Raw genomic sequence first — 22,510 nt, 5'->3', positions numbered from 1 at the left:
TGTGTATGATTCGTTCTTGCCCTCCTCCCTCCATGTGTGTCACAATGCAGCGATGCTGTAGAGTAAATGGAACTCTGGAATCCCTGCTCTCGCCCATAATGTGGCTACACATCGGACACAAGTAAAGCGCTTCCCGTGTTTTCACAGTGGCTGTTTTCGAGGCATCTTTGTTTAAAATAGTTATTTGTTGTGTTTTTGTGGTAGGTTATTGGGGGGCGGTAGGTGGCTTGGTGAGGTGGTCACGGCGGGTTACATAAGGGTTGGGTGGTGGGAACCAAGGGCACCCACCCATTTAAAAAAGAAAATTGTCGATACCAGCTGAGGAGAAAAAACCACGAGGAAAATGACAATGTTGAACACAGCCGCGATGAAAAACGGGAAACCAAATAAAGCATTCTTAAGAAACCAAAATGAAATTGGAGATGTTCAAGAAGTGTAATTTCTTCAGAATGGGCACTAGGGGAGAGGGGCAATTGACACTCACAAAATTAAAATCAGGACACAGACAATAAAACCAGTAAGTTGCTAAAACACCTAGGAGCTCATGTTAGTCAAAAACGTTATTTAATGGCGGGGACCTGGTATGTTTGCACTCAGACGTAGCCAGCTCCACTCTGTCAATTTTTTGTCATTTGCACAGCAGAGTGCCAATGTGCATTGCAAAAGGTGGTGTACAAGTGGGTACACTGACTTTTGCACTCCGCTGTGCAAAGTGAGCAAACCCTGCATGGAATGCCTGCTTGCCGGGCAGCGTTCACATTTAGAATTGAATACTGCCCTACATGCTCCCATGTCATCCACCGTGATAGAAAACCTGGGAATACTCATGGACAACGGACTCTCACTAGTACCACAAGTCAATGAAATAGCAAAGAAATGCTTCTATCTCCTGCGAATAATCTGAGGGACACCCCCTACCTCACCTTCCCACAAAGAACCCTCACAAATCTTATTCCGGGTACTATCAAGACTAGACTACACAAACAGCCTCTACCATGGAATGCCAAAATTCCTCACAAATACTGCAGCAAGACTACTCCTGAGACTAAACAGAAGAGACCACATCACGCCAGTGCTGTGAAGCCTACACTGGCTTCCAGTGAACAAACACATTCACATTAAAGCCCTATGCATCGCTCACAAATCACTACATGGACAAGGGAACACATTTCTCCAAGCCAAAATCAACTGCCATCTACCAGGATGAAACCAAAGAGCGATCAATAATCTTCACATATAAACGAAACACTAGTACAAGAGGACATTTTGGAGGAACCCCATTCTCCCGTTTGATAGCCAAACTATGAATTTGATACCGAAGGAAATAAGAACAACAGAAGATCATCTAACCTTCAGAAAATGACTGAAAACCTGGTTCTTCAATTTACAGAGACAAGCATAAAAACAGACACCATTCACAACTCCTATCTGGAATCTCTGTGGCCCTCCTGAATCAGCCTCCCACCTCAATGCTTCTCATCGTTCTTGGTTTAGTGGAAAGTCTTTGTGGGGACTCTGCAGCCCTCCTGGATCAAACTCCTGCCAAGGGGCCACCAAAATGCTTCTCAACACTCTTGGTTTAGTGGAAAGTCTCTTTTCCTTTACTTTTTGGAATTTTGCTCCCACTTCGGATTTCACACAGCTCCCCTTTTTAGGATCTCTATTTTCCTCGGTTTTCATATTCACAGGAGTTTCCTATTCAACTACAGAGTCTTTTTCAACAACGTGTACTCCTGCACGTGACCACTTTGTTACTTTGTATCAGCAGAATCCTCTTTGTCATTTTCACCCGACGCATCTTTCACCATACGCGTTGAGCAATAACATTGTATCTTGCTCAAACACACCGGGCTTTCTCATTGCTTGCCTCTCCGGTTGTCTTTCCTTGCCTTTTACTAATAGTGTTCTTGTAGTCTGAGGTCAGGGTCTTCCCACCTGCCCCTCAGACACTCCTGGATCTCCGACTCAACCCAGGCGAACGAGCACATGGCATTTACATAAAAAGGGATTTGCTCGCCTCCCGGCTCCAGTGGAGTAACTTTGGGAAAATGTTGGGGGGGGCATGACATCTGAAGAAAAGGTGCCCCATCCAAATGAATGGGGACAAAATGGTGTGCCATGAAAGTTGGAGGGGACAAACACCCCTGCCCCCCCTAAAATTACACCCATGCCCGGTTCCCTTTTCCAGATTATTTCTCACAACTGGAGGGGTAGGCTTCTGGCCATGATGTTGTAGGGCGCTCCCTTGTGTAAACCCTAAGCATCTCCGCATCCTGGATTTCCTCATCTGGTCCTGGGCAGCCACGGTACCATAGCGAGTGATTGAGTACTTTTTATACTGTTCTGTATACCTGAGAGGCTGTAGGTGTGCATGGTTAATGTCAGTTGCCTTACCTAGCCTGGCCTCGTTAGTTGGACATAGAAAATGTAGAGGTTTATATGCCTTGATCTGCATCTTCTTCTCAGTACTATAATGGTGTTTCTCATAGGAAGTCTGTACTCCTCTTGACTTCCTCTTCTTCATCACAGTACTTAGATAGTACTCAGGGAAATAAAGATGGTGTGCCTTATAACAGGAAGGTGGTTATAGTTCTTTCACTCTAATATCCTTAATAAATGAGGTTAACAGGGAAGCAAAAGATTGGGTAGTTTATACGATTAAAGAGACGGGAGGACAAGTCAGTGTTGTAGTTAGAGAAAGGGGTTTGCTGCCCTGGGGTTTTACAGTCCCTTACTTTCCTCTGAGTGTGAGTGTTTGACGGTAGGTCTTGGCGTAGGGCAGGACATGCGTGACAATATCCTATGACAGTAGAGGGGATGTAGGATAGATTGGGATTTCGAAGTGGAATACCATGACTTACCCTCAGGCATCCCACATATGTTCTACAAAGACCATCTATCCAAGTAGTTCTCACTTGCAGGCTCAGCCCTGGGGTCGGGATCTGTCAACTTTGCCTTTCCCTTGTTTACCTGAGGTGGGTCCTAAGGGGGCTAAATATTAGAACGCCCTCTGATTTCTCGCACTACATGCACCACAATTTCCGATTGTTCCTCATTCTTCATCGGAGAGGGGGCTCTGGATCTTCTGAAAATAGTCTCTGAATGAGCTTGTTCGCTGCACTCTTCACTGTTTGGTGGAGCAGTCATTGAGTCTGTGGGCTGGTGAATGTTTTGTGGAGAGCACTGGTTCACAGTCTCAAGCTGGCAGCACATCTCTCTCTCTCTCTCTCTCTCTCTCTCTCTCTCTCATGATGTGTAAGTAGCATGGCCTTGCAATCCCTGTAAAAAGGGCTCTCTTGTGGTCAGGCAAGCAGTCCATCAGACTAGTTATATCCTGAGTCGATACATCAGACCTGGAGTAAAAAATACAAGCTTCTTTATTTGGCTCGAGTGCATTCTGGGTGCCGTAGGAGGAGTCAAACCAGTTAGGGTGTACGTAATTACCCATGTAATTGAAGGAGCACTTGGACTCCACTCTGAGCTTTGTCATTGTTGTTGCTTTTTTAGCCTGTTGTTCCTTGAGCCAATTTTTGCATTTTGAGAACGTAATTATTTTAGTAGTACAGTTAGAGGGAACAGTACAAAATAAGGCAAGGTGTGGTTATGTCAGCGCTCACACCTTGACTTATTTTGTACTGTTGTTATTTCAGAGACGTTGATGGGTGGCTCTGTTGGTCTGGTTCGCCCACTGCCCCCAACCACATAGAATGTATGTAACAGCTTTGTGGCACTTTAGCGCCTTCCAACTTTGAGGATCGTACCCGTTTCCAACAGTTAGAGGGAACCTCAGTTGTCATCTGTGATTGCAGTTTTTACTCTCGGAACATCAATGCGAATAGTTTTAGAATGTTTCATGGCACTCACTGCTTCCGTTCACTTGGATTCGTTCACTGTAGTTCGCAGAGCAGCAGAACACGCACTCCCATTGTCATTCACTGGACACTGGAGGCTCTATGTCACCTGTTCACGTGCAACTGGGAGACGGTGTGATATTGATGTGCTTTGCGTGCATCGCGCATGCCGCTCTCACTGACCAGGCATATTGGTGGAGGTCTATCTATATCTTTAAGCCCTAGTGACCAGAAATAAAGCATGTGACTTAATGTAGGAACTCATTTTAGAATTTGTCAGTCAACCCGGTTCAAAAAGTAACCCGCCACAAAAATACACAAGCCATAACCTAGAACAAATGTAGTAAGAAAACAAACACATCTGTTATCTAGAAAAAGAATCACCACATAACAGCAGGACGCAAATGAACACACACACATACATGCACACACTCACACACACATACACACATCGTGTTTTAGCAGACTTGATCTCAGACACCTGCTTGATCTTCTAGGGGACTGTTCTTTGGTCAATGTTGTGGTGATAGGCTGCTCTGCCATATCTCCCGCCCGTAGAAGGATTAGGAATGATAGAAATATAATAGTGACCGCACTAAGGAATGTGTTAACTATGGACCTGAAAGGGATTAGGCCTGGGAGAGCCCTCTCACAAAGGTGGAACGTGCACCTTGCAAATGCCAAACCATCTGTAAACATCAACGGATTTGAAAATACGTATTGTGTTTCCTGGGTGCCTATATTGAGACTGTAAAGAGACTAAATCCACTGGCTTTGAGTGGGGATGTTCAACTCAACAGCTGCAGTTTTCTCTTCAGCGGTAACATCTTGCATTCTGTCTCTGTTGCCTACAAATGGGTTGAGGTCTTTCATGAAGGACAATGTTGAACAAGTAGGACCAACTCTTTAAGGCAGTTGAGGTTTTAGCTTGGTGTCCAATAGATAATGAATAAGATGAAGGATGTATCCATGCTGACTGTAGAATGAGTTGCCATGTACCCAAAGGAACTTGGTTACTTTGATTGGTTTATAGAACTATAACAGAAATTAAATAAGATTTCAATACACAGACATAATATCATAAAACAAGGGTTACTGCGGCCAAACAAGTGAAAAAGAGTAAAAAGTGAAAACCTATAATGTCTATGTCTGAAAAGGTGATAAGGGAAAAATAAATGTGTTTAAGGACAGGTGACAAGGCTCTCGGGCAGTCACTGATATGGTTTAATAAATGTTTGTGGCAAAAGTCAAACTACAAATTCACTCAAAGTTCCTAGGTCGGCTTTCCTATCCTGACTGTAAAGCAAGTTGTAGATGAGCGCTAGGTGACTGTTCATTTCTTCCTCCTCAGTTGTGGGTGGGGGTGAACTCTGTCATCATAGCCTGGCGCACAGGGAATAATTTCGCTGGACCTGCCTAATGTAGTCCGCACCTGGGCACAACCACCTGGACACATAAGGGGGCCTCTGGGACAGTAGTTTCTGTGTGTGCAGTTGCTGGCTCCAGGCTGATGGACATGTGTCCCTAATATCATGTATGCACTTGCCAATCCCACCTGGCACATGCTAGTCACTACTTTCTATATGTACTCCTAGTTATCAATTCAGTTTCTCCTTCCCTCCTTCTCTGGATTAGCAAGGGGTCTATATTAATGCTGGTCGTTTTGCTACTTCCACTGGATTGCTGGGCTGCTGCCCAACTGTCTTGATTAGGGCAGTCTGGGCTTGATCCTCACTAGATCTTGAACCCAGGCTAATCAGGCTTCCACGAGTTCCTGTCCTGTTGCCTTGGTAGTCTGCCAGTGCTTGTCACAAAGATGCCACATACAATCTCTTATTGACTCTACTATTCCCTGGTTCTTTTGTCTTAGCTACCCTTGGGGTCTGTCAGCTCCTCCACCCTCTCCTCACTCTCTAACTTCTCTCCTCCTTCCCTCCTCCTTTCAGATAGTTCTAATTAATCCTTTCTCCACGTACTTTCTTCTGTGTCCCGTGGTCCTTTTCTCTAGCAGATGTTGACCTCTTTGACCTCCTCCTCCTTTCACCTCTCAATGTGTCTTTTTTTCATTAGCTCCTTCTGCTATTTCCCTCTCTCCCACTCCCCTTCTTTCTTCTTCTACCTCATACTTCCTTCATCCTACTCCTGCGCTCATTGTTCTTGTTCCTCTCCCGCTCCTTCCTTTTCTCTCTTTCCTTTCTAACCCCCTGTCCATTTCCAACTTCACACCATCTCCCCTGGCTCCATTCCCTCATCATACACTTCATGAATTATGGCCCTAATGAAAAAATACAGGGAAATGGTATCACCTGTGCAGAGAAATGAATTGGGCCTTCTGATGTTCTGAGGCTAATCAAAGTACCATTTTACAACGTGTGAGTGTTTGTGTGTTTGAATGAGCTGCTGATTTATTAACCAAGGGTACAAAATAGCAGACTGCAATCTAGAGTCAGGTGGCCCTGCCCAGGTGGCCACCAGACTCCAGCATGGCACTACCGGTCTGTGTCAGCGTGGAGGTTTGCTGCCTATGTGTTTCCCAGTACTGCTTTTTTGACCATGAGCCGCTGACTCCCAAATCTGGTGATCTGTCTGAGTTACACAGCTATCATCCACATGTCCTCTTTTCCTCGCTGGGCCAAACCATGGCTCCTGTGATCCCACGAGCAAGGGCTCTTGAGCCACACGCATTTGCAAAGGCAGTTATGCACTGACAGGAGCCTGACTACAAGCCACATTTTGGGACTTTAGAAAGAGGGCACAGGATATGAAAGCTCCTTCTTGTACCACCTTTGGGTTGGCATCACTGAGCAGGTGATCTTTCCCTGTCCTCAGTGTCCCCTGGCACGCCCTTAAGTGTGTGTCAACAGTGACTCTGTCAAAATAGGTCAATGTGCACTCACTAACCAACTGATGTGTAGCCATAAGCAATACATTTTAGTTATCCATTAGTTGTTTAACTGGTATACCTTTTAGTGCATGCTACTGTACAGACATCAATGAAGAGAATATGGACTGGCAGCTTTAGTAGGAGGAAACAGATATTCCATACACACTTATATATGTTACAGCATTCATGTCACAAATTCTTAATGGCCCCGAAATCTCCAAGTGTACCTAGTCGTGTTTTGAAGAAATTGTTCTTAACCAAAGGAAAATATGCTTGCAATAGCAGATTGGATGGATGACCAATAGTGGGATTTTAATGGAAGCACAACCATATTACGCTCCCCTGCTAATTATGTTTATTGCCTGGCGATAAATATCTGAATAGCAATGTTCCTTTTTGAACCTTGAAATAAAGGATGCATTTTTCTGAACAATTAGGTTCAGTAGAACAAATAAATGAGTATGACAAATTTTTACCTAAAAGTGATTTAACGTCAGTCATTCAGAAAGAGACTTGACAAACATAAATCATCGCTAAATGAGTGAAAAATGTCCCTTCTATAAACAAGATATAAATCCAATATAACAAAGTTGGAAAGGAAAACAATCGCCTCTCTAAAAAGAAAGAGGGTCAAATCACAATCGGAGGGGAAGATGAGGAAGGTGAGTGATCTGGTTGTTATGGAGGCAAAGGAATACAAAGCGCAGATTAGCGTCCGCTGTCCGATGGTGATCCTATCTAAGAATGGAGCATGAAACGACCAATCAGTCATACACCGGTGTTGGAATAGAGGTTACATCACTGAAAAAGCAGCCAGGTAGCTTATGCAGACGGCCCTACAGACAGTGGACCTAGATATGTTGCCAAAAAACATGCACATCTGGAATACCATTGTTGGACGACCAATAATCCCACAATGTAGTTGCATTGTGGAACCACTGCCAGCTGCATAGAGGATTTTATTGAAAAATGCCATAACTAAGGTACCAGAATACACCACGGATACTTTGTACTTAAGAGGGAAAACAGAGAGTGTAGACTTATGGACAGCAAACACAATGGTAGAGGCAGAAGATGTTATTAGGATCAAATATTCTATATGGTGAAGGCAACAAAGTCATTCGAGTAGCATTACTGAACAAACAACATACCTGGTGTACATCATGAATTTGTAATATGCCTTCTCAGCTTATCTCTGTATAACAACTACTTTAGGTTACGGAAAACTTACGTCAAACAGAGAAAATGCATCCATGGCCATTCATTGTATGGCTTAATATGCAAACGTATTCATGGACAATGAAAGGCCTTATTACGAGTTTGCCTCCAAACTCATACACCGTTACCTCATGCAGTAAGCACGCAGTAACAGGAAAGGGGCTCAATTCAGAGTAATGCAGACAGTACAATTTTTGCCCATTCCAGAGTCCCCTATGACTTCCATGGCGACAAGCAGTACTAATGCACTTGTAATATCACATAGGTAATTCCCAGGGCTTTAAAGGGGCCGGGGCAGGTTATGGCCTCCCTATTAACACGCAACTATTTTCCTCAAAAATCATGTTATAGTTAAGATTCCATCACCACTCAGTGGGGATGATGTGAAGTGTTTCGGTTTTACATGGAGGAAGACCTTTGAGTAATGTTGTTTGTGTTTGTCGCCAGTAGTCTGGCTTAGGGAGCACGTTTCAGCTCTAAGCAGAGGGGGCAGGGAAGGGACATTATGGATCTGTCTGCAGCCTCCGCAGGAGCATGAAACCACTGTTTGTTCTGGATGCAGACCACAGTGGATGCATGCAGCCTTCTGCAGGCAAAGTGAGGGTGGCAAGAACACATAAGAGTCAAATCCGCACCTGCTGTCATGCTGTTATCTGACGCGGACTGCATGTGCACTTGCTTGACATCAAGCGAGAATTTAACTGTGACTTGTTAATGGTGCATCACACCTCACAGGACCATGTATTGCCTGCAGCCAGAGGTATTGCCAGGGGGGCAGGGCAGCTGAGGGGGCTACTGTCCTGGGTCTTTGGTTGTAGCCCTGGATAGAAGCTCAGACACTTCAACCAAAAGGCCAGCCCCGATGGTCCCGATTTTAGCATAGCCCCAGATCTTTTACAAAACTAGCAACACCCCTGCCGGCAACAGGCCCCAATTAATCTGATTTCCAGGTTAAGAAAATGATTTCATCTTGGACTTTCATCTACGTATTTAGAGAAGCTGCAATACTGTGTTGCCAAGATGAATAGTGCACATTTTCTGTTGGAGCAAAAGACAGACGATCTACAGGCTTAAAGTAAGCCCTCAAGATCCTGTGCTGTTTTTTGAATTGCAAATAATATGCACTGTTCAAAAAGACGAAATAAAAAATTACTGTAAAAAAAAATCTTAAACTGAAATCCACTAATTGATTCCTGAAAATGAATGGAATTTAGTGTTTTTGTGAGAATGTAACTTGCAGTCAGTGCTTTAAGTGGGGTAAGAAATTGAGAGGGGGCCCTCGTTTGGAGGCGTGGCCTCCATTGTGGGCGTGGCCTAAAAGTGCACAAATCATAGTAAGGTGCGCAAACAAATATATAAATGTATTTGAACATTTATATATTTGTTTGCGTACTACTATGGTTTGTGTATTTTTCAAGCCTTCTTTTATATTCATAGCAATGTTACATATTTCTATGTTTATAAAAGGTGGCTTGAAAGTGCACACACCATAGTAAGTTACGCACACTTGTGTGCTTACCTTACTATGGTTTGTGTACTATTCAAGCTGCCTTTTATAAACATAGACATTTGTAACATATGTCTATGTTTATAAAAGACGGCTTGAAACGTAGGCATCTTTTATAAAGCGTTGAGGGCGGACAAAACCCAACGTGACTTTGTCCGTCGACAAAGCTTTATAAAAGTTGCTTTGAATTGTGTACGATTCAAGCCATCTGTTATAAACATAGAAATATTTCTACGTGTATAAAAGATGGCTTAAACGTACACAGTTGAAGGCATCTTTTATAAAGCCTTGCCAAAGGAGAAAGGCGCCTCGGGCTCAGTGATCTCTGCTCAGAGCACTGACCCCGAGGCGTCTTTCACTCTCTGCGAACCCGCGGGCTCCGTGATCTGATCTACATATTAGATCACGGAGCCCGGGTTCGCTGAGGGTCAGTGACCTGGCGAGGGGCACTAAGGGACTGTAGCTTCCTCTGATGGCCCCTCAGATGAGGGGTCATCAGAGAAAGTTACAGAGACTGACGGAAGTGCCAGCCAGTCACAGCGACGCTGTGGCTGGCTGGCACTTCTGTCAGCTTGCCTGACGTTAAACTGGCGGGCGCATCTCTCGTTGCGGCTGCGGCCACGGCGGGATAATGCGTCCTGCCATGGCGTGGTGGGGCTGGGGGGCCCCGGCAGGGCCCCGGCTCAGCCTCACTTTTTGGAGACTGCCGGGGCCCGGCCCCGGCAGGCCCCGGCCCACTTAAAGCACTGCTTGCAGTCACATGATACAATCCACCATGGCCACCCACAGGCTAAGGTATTGTTTAGAGCAGGCTCCTATTGCATATGTCACCATCACCTGCCCCCACATTAGGCCACGCCCAACACTGGTAGTACTTTAGTGTAAATGTAATTTCCTCCTCACAAAAGCAAGCAGTTTTCAGGATGTTCAGTTATGAAACTCGTTATTTGGCAGAGAGTTTTTTTCTAAAACAGCTGACCTCGTAATGACGCCTTTAGAGAAAACCAAAATATTTGATGAACTTTTATGATTCCAAGGCAAGTCTATTTGGACCCATTTTATAGATGACCTATTGGTACTGGCAGATTATTCCACAATGATTTTCAATCTGTTCTTGCATATTTGAAAAGCACTGATACAACAATAACATTTACATTTAACATTGGTCCAATATTGTGAATTAGTTTGACACAAAAGTCGAAATAGATTCCAACATTGTAGTATTTTCCTTGCAGAAGAAATAAGACATTAAAACTCATTGCTGCATACGAGGTCCATATTCTGAATATCATGTGATCGTTACCATATTCCCAACACTGAGAATGAGGTGGATCACAAACAACCCTGAACAATTTGAATCCTCTGCACAAAACATTCCTAGTCATTTTCTTCAATGAAAGTGTTGTTCTGGGATTAAAAAAAAAGGACAAGCAATACCGCACACTGAAGCAATATCCCCCAAAAAGCTCCAAAAGAAAGTTAACATAAACTGTACACTAACATTTAGTCCAAGCAGTCAATTAATGTAACAGAGCATCAGAAAACATTTTTTTTGTAAAACAAAATCTGAATGTCATGTTTTAGCCACGTAATTTAAGATTTGCATTTAATACAGCAGATATGCCCATTCATTAATTCAAGGTGGTTTACTTCAAATGGAAGATACCCAGAGACAGTACAGTCAATTCCCATGCCCTCAGCGCGCCTCTTTCAATAACATAATTGAAGGTAATGCAGTTTCTCATACGATTTCAAGAAACACATTCAGCAATTTGATTATGCCACTTGCTTGAGAGCATTTGTAGTGCAATCCTTAAAATGTCCTTGCAAAAAAACTGTTAATAAAAAAAGAGAACATTTAAAGAATGAAACATAGCGCTTTTTAAGACCCCAAAGTTCAAAATCTAGTGTGACAACAGTTTATGGAACTGAACAATTTGGTCATTTAATTGAGAGGACGATTGCTTGAGGTTGTCAAGCGCCACATTTTAACAGTGATTGTGAATAGTAACTGCTCCAGAGAGAAACATTGGACAGATTGTTTGGGTAGTGAATTGCTGATTGGTGTGACAAAATGACCAAATGGGCATTATTTTTGTAATTACATTTGTACTTTGGTAATGTATTGTTTTGAAAAATACCATCAGATAAAATATTTTTGCCAAGAACGCAGCATTATTTTTCATGTCGATTCATCACGCCTTGATATGACAAAGTATCATATGCTTGTCTTCCATGTTTATTCTCTGAACAAGAAGTGGCATGATGCTAGTTATGTTATATGGTATTTGTAGAGCGCCTACTGCCATCAGTATGGCTTTGAAGCACTGTGGGGATGAATGCCCTTTGGAAGACCCTAGCCAGCGGTTTTAGAGGTGATGAAAGAAATTCTAAACACGTGTGGGCATTTATAGCCAGCACGAAGGTAGGTAGGGAATGACTAGGTCCCTAAAATCAGCCAATAATTATCAGGTGAGAGGACGGGTGCTGTGACAAAATGTCAAGTGAGACAGGAGAGTCAAGGGAGTTAGAAGAGTTAGAATATATGAACGGCTGGACCACATTTTGCGTGAGACTCAGCTATATTCTATTGAAGGTGGTGGTGTGTGTTTTGGGAGGGTGGGTGTGGTCGAGCAGGGTTGGTTGCAGATGGATGGAGATGGGTGCCTGAACCCCCAGCGTAATACAGCTGTATTCCATGTGATCGCGTGCATGACGTTCTGGTGAAGAAAGACTAATGCATAGTTGGATATGGTCTTGTCAGCGTATGATAAAGGCCTGACTCATTTGCAGTCTTGGGGAGTGTCCCACCTCTTCGGCATTTCAGGTGTCCCTGGTATTTCGTCAGGGGTGCGCGATCATCCACACACAAGATAGGCTAAGTCTGTGAGGCTGCTGAAGGGAAAAGCCAGGTTTGGAGGGCCTTCCTGAAGGCGAGATGGTCTTCTATGCGGCAGATGGTTAATCGCATTGAATAACAGATGGTGGGTGCTTGGACTGAGAAAGAGGAGCCGCCCATTCGGGTGTCATCTGTGTAATTCTAGCTGCATAGGCCATGGGATCGAATTAGTGTGGAAAGGGGGCTCTGGTAGAGGAGTGGACAACTGGGTGGGGAGTCAAGGAGAAAGGAGACAATTGTATTATTTGGGATCGTTTGGAGCAGGAGGATATCCACTTCAGAGCTGAGTTCCAGATGCCAGAGAGTAACGTCTGTCCGGGAGGATGGAATGGTAAATGGAGTCGAAGTCTGCCAAGAGGTCAAGTAAGATTAGGGCTGGGCAGCCTTCTGACTCTGAGTGTATTTAAGATCACTCCAGCTGGACACATGGCACAATTCAGTTCCTCCATAGGGTCTGAAGCTGGTCTGGGCAAAGTCAAGCATCTGTTTAGATTCTGTGAAAAGGCATAGTTGTGAGAATGCTGCTCGGTTGGTTAATTTAGCTATAAAATGGTTGTTTGAGATGGATCTGCAATTGGTTGCGACAAGAGGGTCAAGTGAGGACTTTTGTTAGCAGGGGATTGATGTAGGAGATTCTGAATTCTGCTGGTGTGAAAGCCAGTTGTTTGGTTAATTTTCACTTCAGCGATTCATTGGGATGGATTATGACTGAAATTAGCAGGGTAATTTGCTTAAAGTTCTAGGTAAAGCTCTTGGTTTAGGTTTTTAGCGTTTGTATTGTATTTATTGCTTAGCTATTGAGATACACATATACAGTCTCAGATTATTAAATATATTTACGACTTGATTAAGGGGAAAGGTAATGGATTTACTTGAATATAGTGAACTAATATGATTAATGAAAACATTAGTATATCAAACTGTGTAATGCTAATTGTGACCGAGTGCAAGGTAGGATTGAGAAAATGTAATCTAACAATACAATAAAAGGCCAGATGTATCTTTATCCCTGTATGTTTGTCTGATCCATAGCTTCACCTGTTGTCAACCCTGGAGGGAGCTGTTGCCTAGGATATATAGAGACAATGCCAATTTGCATAGCTATGCTTGTTGTTACAGCTAGAGGGAGCTGTTGCCTCAGGATAAATAGTGGTCCTACTTAAACTCCATCCTCCTCTGCATGACAAAGACACAAGACATAGAGTATCTCACTGTCACCATCCACACTATAAAACCCTGAGTGCTGAAAGCACAATAAACAGGCGCTGCATTAGGATTTGTGGTTCTAAGGAGGAGCAGCCCAGAGGCTGGGGGTGCTGTTTCAAGAGCAAACAGGCCATACCTCATAGCTCCTCACAGCTGCGAGGCACAGAGCTCAGAAGAAAGCTCTAGGCATGGTTCCGGCATCAGAAATAAAAAAAGTCAACAGGCCCTCGCACTTTCACAAGCATTCTGTTTGCAGGTGCTCTTTCAGACTGAGCCCAGAGACTACACACACACCGCCGGAGACCACACAAAGTGGGTTGGGCTCCCTCGCACGCACCACAGAGAGGCTGGATGTCAGTCTGAGAAGCAACGCCTGGGAGCGGGGCCGAGCGTGTGAAGCATTACTACTGCTGTGGCCCAATCATAAACCTTGCTCGGAAAGCACACCGGTCACTGCCTTCTCCACTAATGACTCCAACTCGTGCTAACGCTGGCCTAATAGGCGGGGAAAGGCCTACAAAGAGTGTTTTTAACACAAATTAACCTGCTGCCTCGTGTCAAAATAGCCTAACCCCTGTGCTGAAGTCACAGTCAAAGTCTCAGGTTAACCTCCGGAGGCTGGATGGTCAAAGTCACTGGAAAACCTGCACTTTGTCCCGTTTACACAGGCTCTGTAGGGTATTTTGTGGAGATTTGGGGCCTGACGGTATTTTATTACCGCCGAAAAATAACTTAGCAATAATCACTCCTCGTATTCACATTGGGCCATGTGCAACAATAATAGAGTGGACATGCATTATTTCAGCACCCAGACATGCATATTTGGTATGCGTGGTTGGTATGCGTGGTTGGTGGTATTTTGGTGAGCATAATTCCCTTGTTTTATTTGTGGCCCCAATGTCCAGAATCCCTTATCTTTGCTTAGATTTTTCGTGTAATCACTAGAGAGACCTCAGACCTACATTTTAGGAATACCACATTTTCAGTGTTAGTGTTAGTGTGCCACCATGGGCGATCTCACTGACTTATTTACGACAGAGAGCTATATGTGGTAATTTTGTGGTAATTTCCACTACCTTATATATGGTAGGGAACTATGTTCAGAGAGTCCCTCTTCCCGTTGGCTCATGTACCTCCAACGAGCTATGCTACAAACAATCACTCTCAACTGTCCATACTGAATATGATCATGCACACATCTGTCTTAAAATGACAATTGCATTGTTTAAAAATCTCCCCTCATCCTCAGCACTGTATTGGTAAATATAAAATACACCACCCGTCTGCTTTCAAATATTTTTCTGTATTATAAAAGTTGCATTTAAACACGATCTCACTCTTTACAGAAATAAATAAAACAGCACATTAACAGCATTGTCTGTAATACACTGAAAAAAAATGGCGGAGAACAGAACACAATTTGCAACATTAACGTGTGATTAAGGCACCGGAATCTCCTTTCCTACTCTGACTGAACATTCTCGTACACACTCAGCTCCCACACTTATGTAATTACCTTATCTGTTCAGAGTTTTCTTCAGCTGTTCTCTTTCTGAATGTGGCTCCCTTGAAGATTAACCCCAGTGAAAAGGAGCGCCTTTCCTTCTCAAACTGGGGTCATTGCCTGGAATTCTCAGCTTTTGCAGATAGGAATGCTCCAACCAGGAAAAAGGTCCTTCTCCCAGCTCTGCCAAATCTTGACTGCCCTTCTCTCTCCTCAAACTCCCCCCAGCAAAACTCTGATCACTCCCTCTAGCATGATACTTGCTATGACGCTGCTCCAATCAGAATCAATCATGCCATCTCCTCCTTCTCTACACAATGGCTCATTTTTATAGTAATACTTTGTAACCAACTGATTTCCTGTTCTTTCGAGCTCTTTTGCTTCCTATAATTTATGTGGACAGGGCATCAGAGAAAAGAAAAAAAAAATGGATGTGCATTTAAAAGTTCACTTTCAGAATAGGCCTAATTCTGCAGTGGAGACACATTTTTATTAGTGGATTATGTTAACTTTAGTTTCATTAGTCAGGTTAGTTATAAGTAATGTTAGTTATTATTTTCAAATGTGTCTCTCGCACCATAGGCATTTCAGGTGAAAAATAGTGTGCATTTTTGAATGTGCACGTGTGCTTTTAACTGTAAAAATAGATTTGCATCTTATATGTTAAAATCGTTTTTGACTGAATAGCCTGTCTTTCCTTGTTAATCGGGTAATACATATAGCAATGCACCGCACCCTTGTTGTGGTGCTGCAGAAAAATTGCTACCTGTGCAGTAGTGCTGTACTCTGTGCTGTTTGCTACCTATGCAGTAGTGCTGTTTGCTACCTGTGCAGTAGTGCTGTACTCTGTGTTGTAACACGCCAAATATCCATACAGCTCTTTCACTAGTCATATATAATGTGCAATAGCTATAAACAAGCTTCGCTTCTGCACATGTAGGCATGAATCTCTTATCACATGTATGTATTCAGTATGATTAAAACGGCCCTTGTCACCCCAAAAACCGACATCCGCCGTCCAATCAACTCCCTGAGCAAGCGATTCTTTGCACGCTGTCAATCGGTATTTCCTAAATTGTTTGCATGTCTGAAAACGAGCTGTGCTCCGGAAGGCAAATAAATAGCAAGGTGGCATGTAGCACCCAGTTACAGAGGAATCCCTCTGGATTCGAGGATTCGTTTGCTTGATATGAATACAGACTGTAAAGGAAAACAAAAGAAAGGGAAAAACCACATTTGAGCACTTTAGGCCAACGGATGTCCTTTTCAGAGGCATGTCTAATGTGGGAAACATTCGTTTGAACATGAGCTGTGTTTCAGGCTTAAACTTCTAGGGTTTGATGGTGTCCTCGTCATTGGGGCAGGGCATAGATTAGCCAGTTCTGTTCAAGCAATTTCAGCTAAAGGTTGTAAAGAACGTGAGAAATGTAAAATGGCAATAAATAGATCTAATGAAGTTTTCAATTTATGTTGTTTGCTTCCCTGCAAGGTTAAAATCTGGGAGATCCCGAAGCATTTCCTATCAAAGAGCATCACAACGCCTGCAAAGGAGCTCCTCGGTCATGCTAGAAGGGTTGGTCTCATTGAATGGCATCCAACTGCAAACAATATTCTCTTCAGCACAGGGTACGATTACAAGGTAAAAGGCATTCAATATGTACACTAGCTATTCATTCCTACCTTTCTGAAATCTCTATTGCTATTTCTTGCATTAAAGGCAATCAAGTGGATCCCTCTGCTCATTATTTTCTGATCCCTGTCTATACCTGCCCTTGTCAAACACAAACCGGAAAGCATCTCCACTCAAATGTAATAATTCTTTTTTCAAGTGGTTTCTCACTTTCTGGTTTTGGCGCTTTGGTGGCGTAAGCCACCTAATCGCTAAAACATTGGTAATGTAAATGTAAAAAAAGGAGAAAGGGAAGTTCGGGAGCAGTGTATGACGTTTGCATGGCAACTTGCCAATGCTTGGCTATGAAATGGCCAAAGCACCATTCATGCCTTCAGCCTCTCGCTCACTTCTGGTGGGCTGCTGCTGTTGGCGGGGATGTGTGTGCACGCTCCAAAGTAAGAGCAAAATGACTTTATTAACTATATTCCAGTTATTATTTTAATTTCTATGCACCAATGCTTTTTTTAAAACTTAAACTCCTGGCGGACTACGTTTAAAGTCTGCTGCGGAGTGATCTGTTTTTGAGGCAAAGCGCTGAAGGAGGTGGAGCATTGCTATGGTCCATTTGGTGTCTCTGAGCTTGTACGAGAGCTACGCTGCCAAGCTTCTCATACCTGGTCTGGTTATAGCATTCCTGTGGAATGAGGTGTCGGCTCGTGGTTTGTCCATGCCCTGGTTTCTGTTTCTCATGTTCCGACAGTGAACCTTTCATATAAGAAAAAAAACATATGCCAACAATTCTGTCTGGGTCCAGAATATTTTTGAGGTTTCGGGTACTATACATTTATAGTGTGGCTTGCAGTAAATGTGTTTTGAAGTAACTGCGGAGGCAGGACTGGAATAGGAGCCCCACTGTGAACTCAGCATATAAAAAGAAACAAGTGCCTTATGTGACTGCAAACGCATCTCAGCTGGGCTAGTCTATCGGTAAAACCTTGCACCAGTATGTGCAACTGTGGAGTGTGCCAAGAGAAATGTGACACCTTTATGTAACCCTTTGGCCATGACCATGCACATCCTAAATCGTTGAGTCTACTTTGTTTACTCTTAGGACTTATTAAAATGATGCAATGATTGTCTCTGGTGACTGGTATGGGCTGTGCTCCCATCACCACCCCTCCCCCCACACACACAGAAACACCACCCCAACTGCGTGCCACCACCCAGTAAATGGTTATAAATATCCCTAACATATAGATGCACTGGAACCAGTTGCATGGTAAAGGTTAAGACACTGGACGTTGCCCTTAAACAAACTTTACAACCACTTTAAACACACACAACCGGAGCCCATTGTCCTCTATGAGTTCCCTGAATTATCAAATATGTACAAATGGCAGCTGGGATTTTATCATTCATTACATTGTTTCAAAATTGATTGCTTGGTTTGGAAAAGTGTGCTCTATAGGCAAGAACCGTATCCCTGAACACAAAAGGGCCCCACTGATTGTGAGGAAATAAATATTATTATGATGTACATTCCAAAACTCTCAGAAATGTATAACTATGTGCCTATAGAGTACACCCTCCGCCTGCCAAAAAGTCTATTCACTTTCAATTTTTTTTTTTTTACAGATCCTCTATTACCGAATGCATGTGTTAGTTATTCTATCAACCTGCTGGGATTCAACCCTGTCCGCAGCAAATCAGAGCCAGATGTCTGCAGCTGGTGCATTAATCTGCTGAGCTGATCTGTCTGGAGAATTTGACAAACAAATGTTATATTTTTCTCACAGCTTCACACTTTACGTATTTACTCTTGACGCCGCTCAACGGAAGACTTATGTAGGCAAACTCTATCTTGTACTGGATTCAGCTGTCCGAAATGCTGAGTCTTTGGCTCCAAATTTCGATTTTCTCGCCTGTCTTTAAATTCGGTTAATGCACGGTTTATTCAAGATGCCCAGGTTCCCTGTAGGATGTTGGCTCTGTCTCTCCTCAGGGCAGCGTTATGCCACGTGTGTATCATTCTAGCGCAAGAGACTCAGCAGGGCGGTTTACCAAGATGACACCAATGAATATGAAAAGAGCTTTTTCGATACAGGTATAAACCAAAGTGCATTGCCAAATGGCTGCTCATGGCTCAAACAGGCTGTATGTAAAAGGCAGCATGCCGCGTTGCCAGGAAAAGCAGCATTGTTGAAGCCTACCCTGAACCACATACTAGCCCCAGCATTATTATTACATCACCACATCAGCTTCAAATTTCCTTCAAAACATATTTACCTGCATAAAAGACTCTGAAACTTTGCAGCATTGCAGTGTGATTTTGCACTGGTATTTGCATCAGGGTAAAAAGGCACTTGATATACAAATAAATTGCTCTAAAACTTATTTTCACTTGGACAGCATTTAAGTTAAATACTCTGTGGCTTATTGTGTTTTATTTTTAATGTAGGGTTCCCCCACATCTCCCTACCCACTTTCAACCCACCCCTCACCCCCTACACTTCCCACCCCTCTTTTGCCTCTTAACCCCAAACATGCCTATTTAAATTACTTCAGCACAATGAAAATGCATCAACATAAATTACCACAAACAGCAAAGTATACGCTAAATGGATCTACAAGTTTTTGTAATTGTCTATTGAAAAGGTACTGCATATTTGAAACGAAAACTATGTTGCAATGTTGAGGGGTTGCAATGTTCCACAGAGGGTGCTTGAAAAGGCACTGGTAATACCTCAATATTTTCTAAAATCCTTTCGGAAGAGGCAGCTATTATTAAATCAATGAGTAAGCAATTAATGCAGCTTTGTGAAACAAGGTTAATTAGACGTTTCAGCAGTGCCTTAATTGATTTATTTATTAGCATTTTTAAAGCATGCAGCAGCCCTTAGGGATCGTGGCGCAGTTACAGAGAATCTTGCTGGTTACATAGCATAGCAAGCGTGGTTACAATACCATCTTAGAAGTTACATAGGATGCAGTTAACTTAGTTATATGATATGTTGTGCGTGGGAGTGGAGGAGCTAGTTGATCAGAGTGGTTTTGAGGGTTTTTCAAAAAGTGGATAGGGTGTTGGTTAGGGAATTCCAAAGCTTGGGTGCTATGTGAGGAAAACCTATACCTCATTGTTTGCGCTTTTGATGCAAAAAATGATGCATTTGTGCGTTAGAGTGAAGTTCTTGAAGTTGACCCTTTCCCTGACTGGGAGCCAGTGGGCGGCTCGTCTGGCCTGTGAGATGCGGCCTCTTTTGGGGATGCTTAGGGCTGTGCCGAGCGTGTTGTTTTGTACTGTTTGGAGCCTATTACATTTCTTTGCTAAGGTGCGTGCAAGGAGAGCATTACAGTAATCCAGTTTTGCTCCTATTGTGGCACAGGCGATAGAGAGGCAGTTTTGGGTGGTTAGAAAAGGTGTTCTGGCATTTATAAGTTTGGTGGTGTGGGCAGAGGCAGAGGCAATGGCGCTAACCTGTCTCGATATTGATAGGGTCGAGTCAAGGTAGACTCCTAGGGTCTTTACTGAGGTGGAGACAGGTATGTTGGTGTTGTCGATAGAAAAGTTGTCATATTTTTGGTTGAGTTTGGGCAGTATTTCCTTTGGACCTAGGAGGATGACCTCGGTTTTGTCCCCATTTAAGCAGAGGCCATTGGCTGTCATCCAAGTTTGGATGGTAGTGTAAATTTGAAGGAGTGCTGCTGCGTCTTGGTCATATGAGCCAGAGAGAGGGAGGAGAACTTGGATATCATCGGCATAGTTTGTGTAGGCTATGCCGAGCAAATCCAGCATGTTAAAAAGTGGCTTCGTAAATAGGTTGTAGAGGGTAGGTGCAGTACATGATCCCTGGGGCACTCAGCAGTGGATGGTGGTGGGAGCTGTATTGGCCTGATCAGAGTAGACCTTCATGGCTCTGCTCTCTAGGAAAGAGGTTATCCATGAACTGGCTTTATTTGAGAAGTGGGCTGCGTAGGGGAGATGGGAGGTCAAGATGTTGTAATCAACAAGATCAAACGCAGCGGATAGATCTAGGAGAATCAGGAGGGCAGGTTTGGCCTTGTCCATTATTTTGGTGATTTGGTTTTTTAGATCTAAGAGGGCGGTTTCTGTGCCATGGCCTTTGCGGATGACTGATTGTGTTTTGCCTAGGATGACATTTGATTCAAGGTAGTGTTGGATTTGGTTGCGGGCAGCTTTATCTAAAATTTTGAGGAGGAAGGGGAAGGTGGTGATGGGTCAGTAGTTGTTAGGGCACATTGGATTTAAGGAGGTTTCTATTATGAGTGGACGGACCCATGCTTCTTTTAGGCTTTGTGGTACAATTCCTGAGGAGATGGAAGCATTGATGAATGCAGTGATAATAGGGTTCAGCACGTCAGTGCACTCTTTGATGATGGCCGGTGGGCAGATGTCCCCTTTACATGTGGAGGGTATGATGTGTTGGAGGAGATCTATGACTTCTGTTTCTGTGACGTCACTGAAGGACAAGAGAGGGGTATCGGGCTGAGGAGTAGGGGAGATGTGCGGGGGCAGGCTGTCCTGTTTGGGTTGTGCTTTGCGCTGTCATTGGATTTTTATCTTGGAGAAGCTTGACTTTGTTAATAAGGGCTGCTTGAATGCTGGAACACCAAGCTTCATCTTTGTTGACTTCGTCTGGACTGGTGGAAGGGGTGATGAGGTCTTTGAAGATCGAGAATATTTCCTTAGATTTAGAATTTGCTGTGGAGATTGTACAGTTGAATGATTCAGAGTTGGCTTTAAATATAGCTTTTTTGTATGTTGAAGAGATATTTTTAAATTCTGTCAGAGTTGATTGATTAGGCATGGATTCCCACTTGACTAGGGCCAGGCGTTTGTTGGCACGTAGGGCTGATAGCTCTTCCGTGAACCAGGAGTTGGTGCGCATAGATTTTTTTTCTTTCCTTCTTTTCTTCCATTCGGGCTATGGACTCAAGGGCTTGGGTGAGGGTGTGGGCATAGATGTTGGCAAGAGAAGCAGGGTTGTTGTCAAAGGGTGGTTTTAAGTTCAAGGATGTCAAGAAAAGGGAGGGGGTTGGCCTTGGAAAGTTTTTTGGAGCCTCTGACTTTAGCTGGGTGGGCATATGAGAGCACTTTGGTGATGGGTCTAGTAGGGATAATGAATTAGATACAATGGTGGTCAGTCCAAGGGTGCTCTGAGATATTGGTAATGGAAGAAAAGCAGTTGTGGTCTTCAATCCAGTCAATGGAGCGACCTTTACAGTGAGTTGGCTCTGTAACTATATGGGCAAACCCTAAGTCTATGAGCTCTTTCGCAAGTGAGGAGGCTGCTTTGTCCTTTGGGTCATGCAGGCCTAAGTTGAGGTCTCAGAGTAGGATAGTTTTAGTGGAACTCTTTAAGTTATTTCCTAGGATTTGGAGGAGGTTCTTTTGGTAGTCTGGGGCTGTACCGGGAGGTCTGTATGTGACCAGAATATTTATGGGGAGATAATGTGAGTTTGGCAGTGAGGAAGTCAGTGTTGTTTTCCCATGGCTGGTTGCGCAGTCTAATGGTGAGAGTCTCCTTAGAGATGCGAGCTACGCCTCCACCTTTGGATGTCTTGTGGTCCTGTCTCAGGATGGTGTACCTTGGGGGAGAGCAAGAGAGATGGCTGGGCCTGATGATTCATGGAGCCAGGTTTCTGTGATAGGTTGAGGTCATGGGAGGTGATAAGGTCATTAATCTCAAGTGCGTGCGCAGGGAAAGAGTGAGCGTTGATGAGGGTACATTTGAGGACACAGGTAGGCAAGAGCTTTTTGAGGGTAAGATTGAGATGAGAATTTGTGGCAGAGCAGGTGGGAATGGTTGT

General features: G+C 43.6%; 1 protein-coding gene across 1 annotated transcript in view; it reads left to right on the top strand.

Moving 5' to 3' along the window:
* Nucleotides 1–22,510, top strand: part of CORO2A (coronin 2A) — a 633,746-nt gene that overhangs the window by 267,564 nt on the left and 343,672 nt on the right. The window contains exon 4 of the mRNA XM_069626393.1: nucleotides 16,559–16,708. Within this exon, the coding sequence (XP_069482494.1) occupies nucleotides 16,559–16,708 (150 nt within the window). The remainder of the gene's footprint in view (nucleotides 1–16,558; nucleotides 16,709–22,510) is intronic.

The sequence above is a fragment of the Ambystoma mexicanum genome, chromosome 6p (genome assembly GCF_040938575.1).
Source record: "Ambystoma mexicanum isolate Mex_15411 chromosome 6p, UKY_AmexF1_1, whole genome shotgun sequence".
Lineage (NCBI taxonomy): Eukaryota > Metazoa > Chordata > Amphibia > Caudata > Ambystomatidae > Ambystoma > Ambystoma mexicanum.
This window is presented reverse-complemented; position numbering and strand designations above follow the sequence as displayed.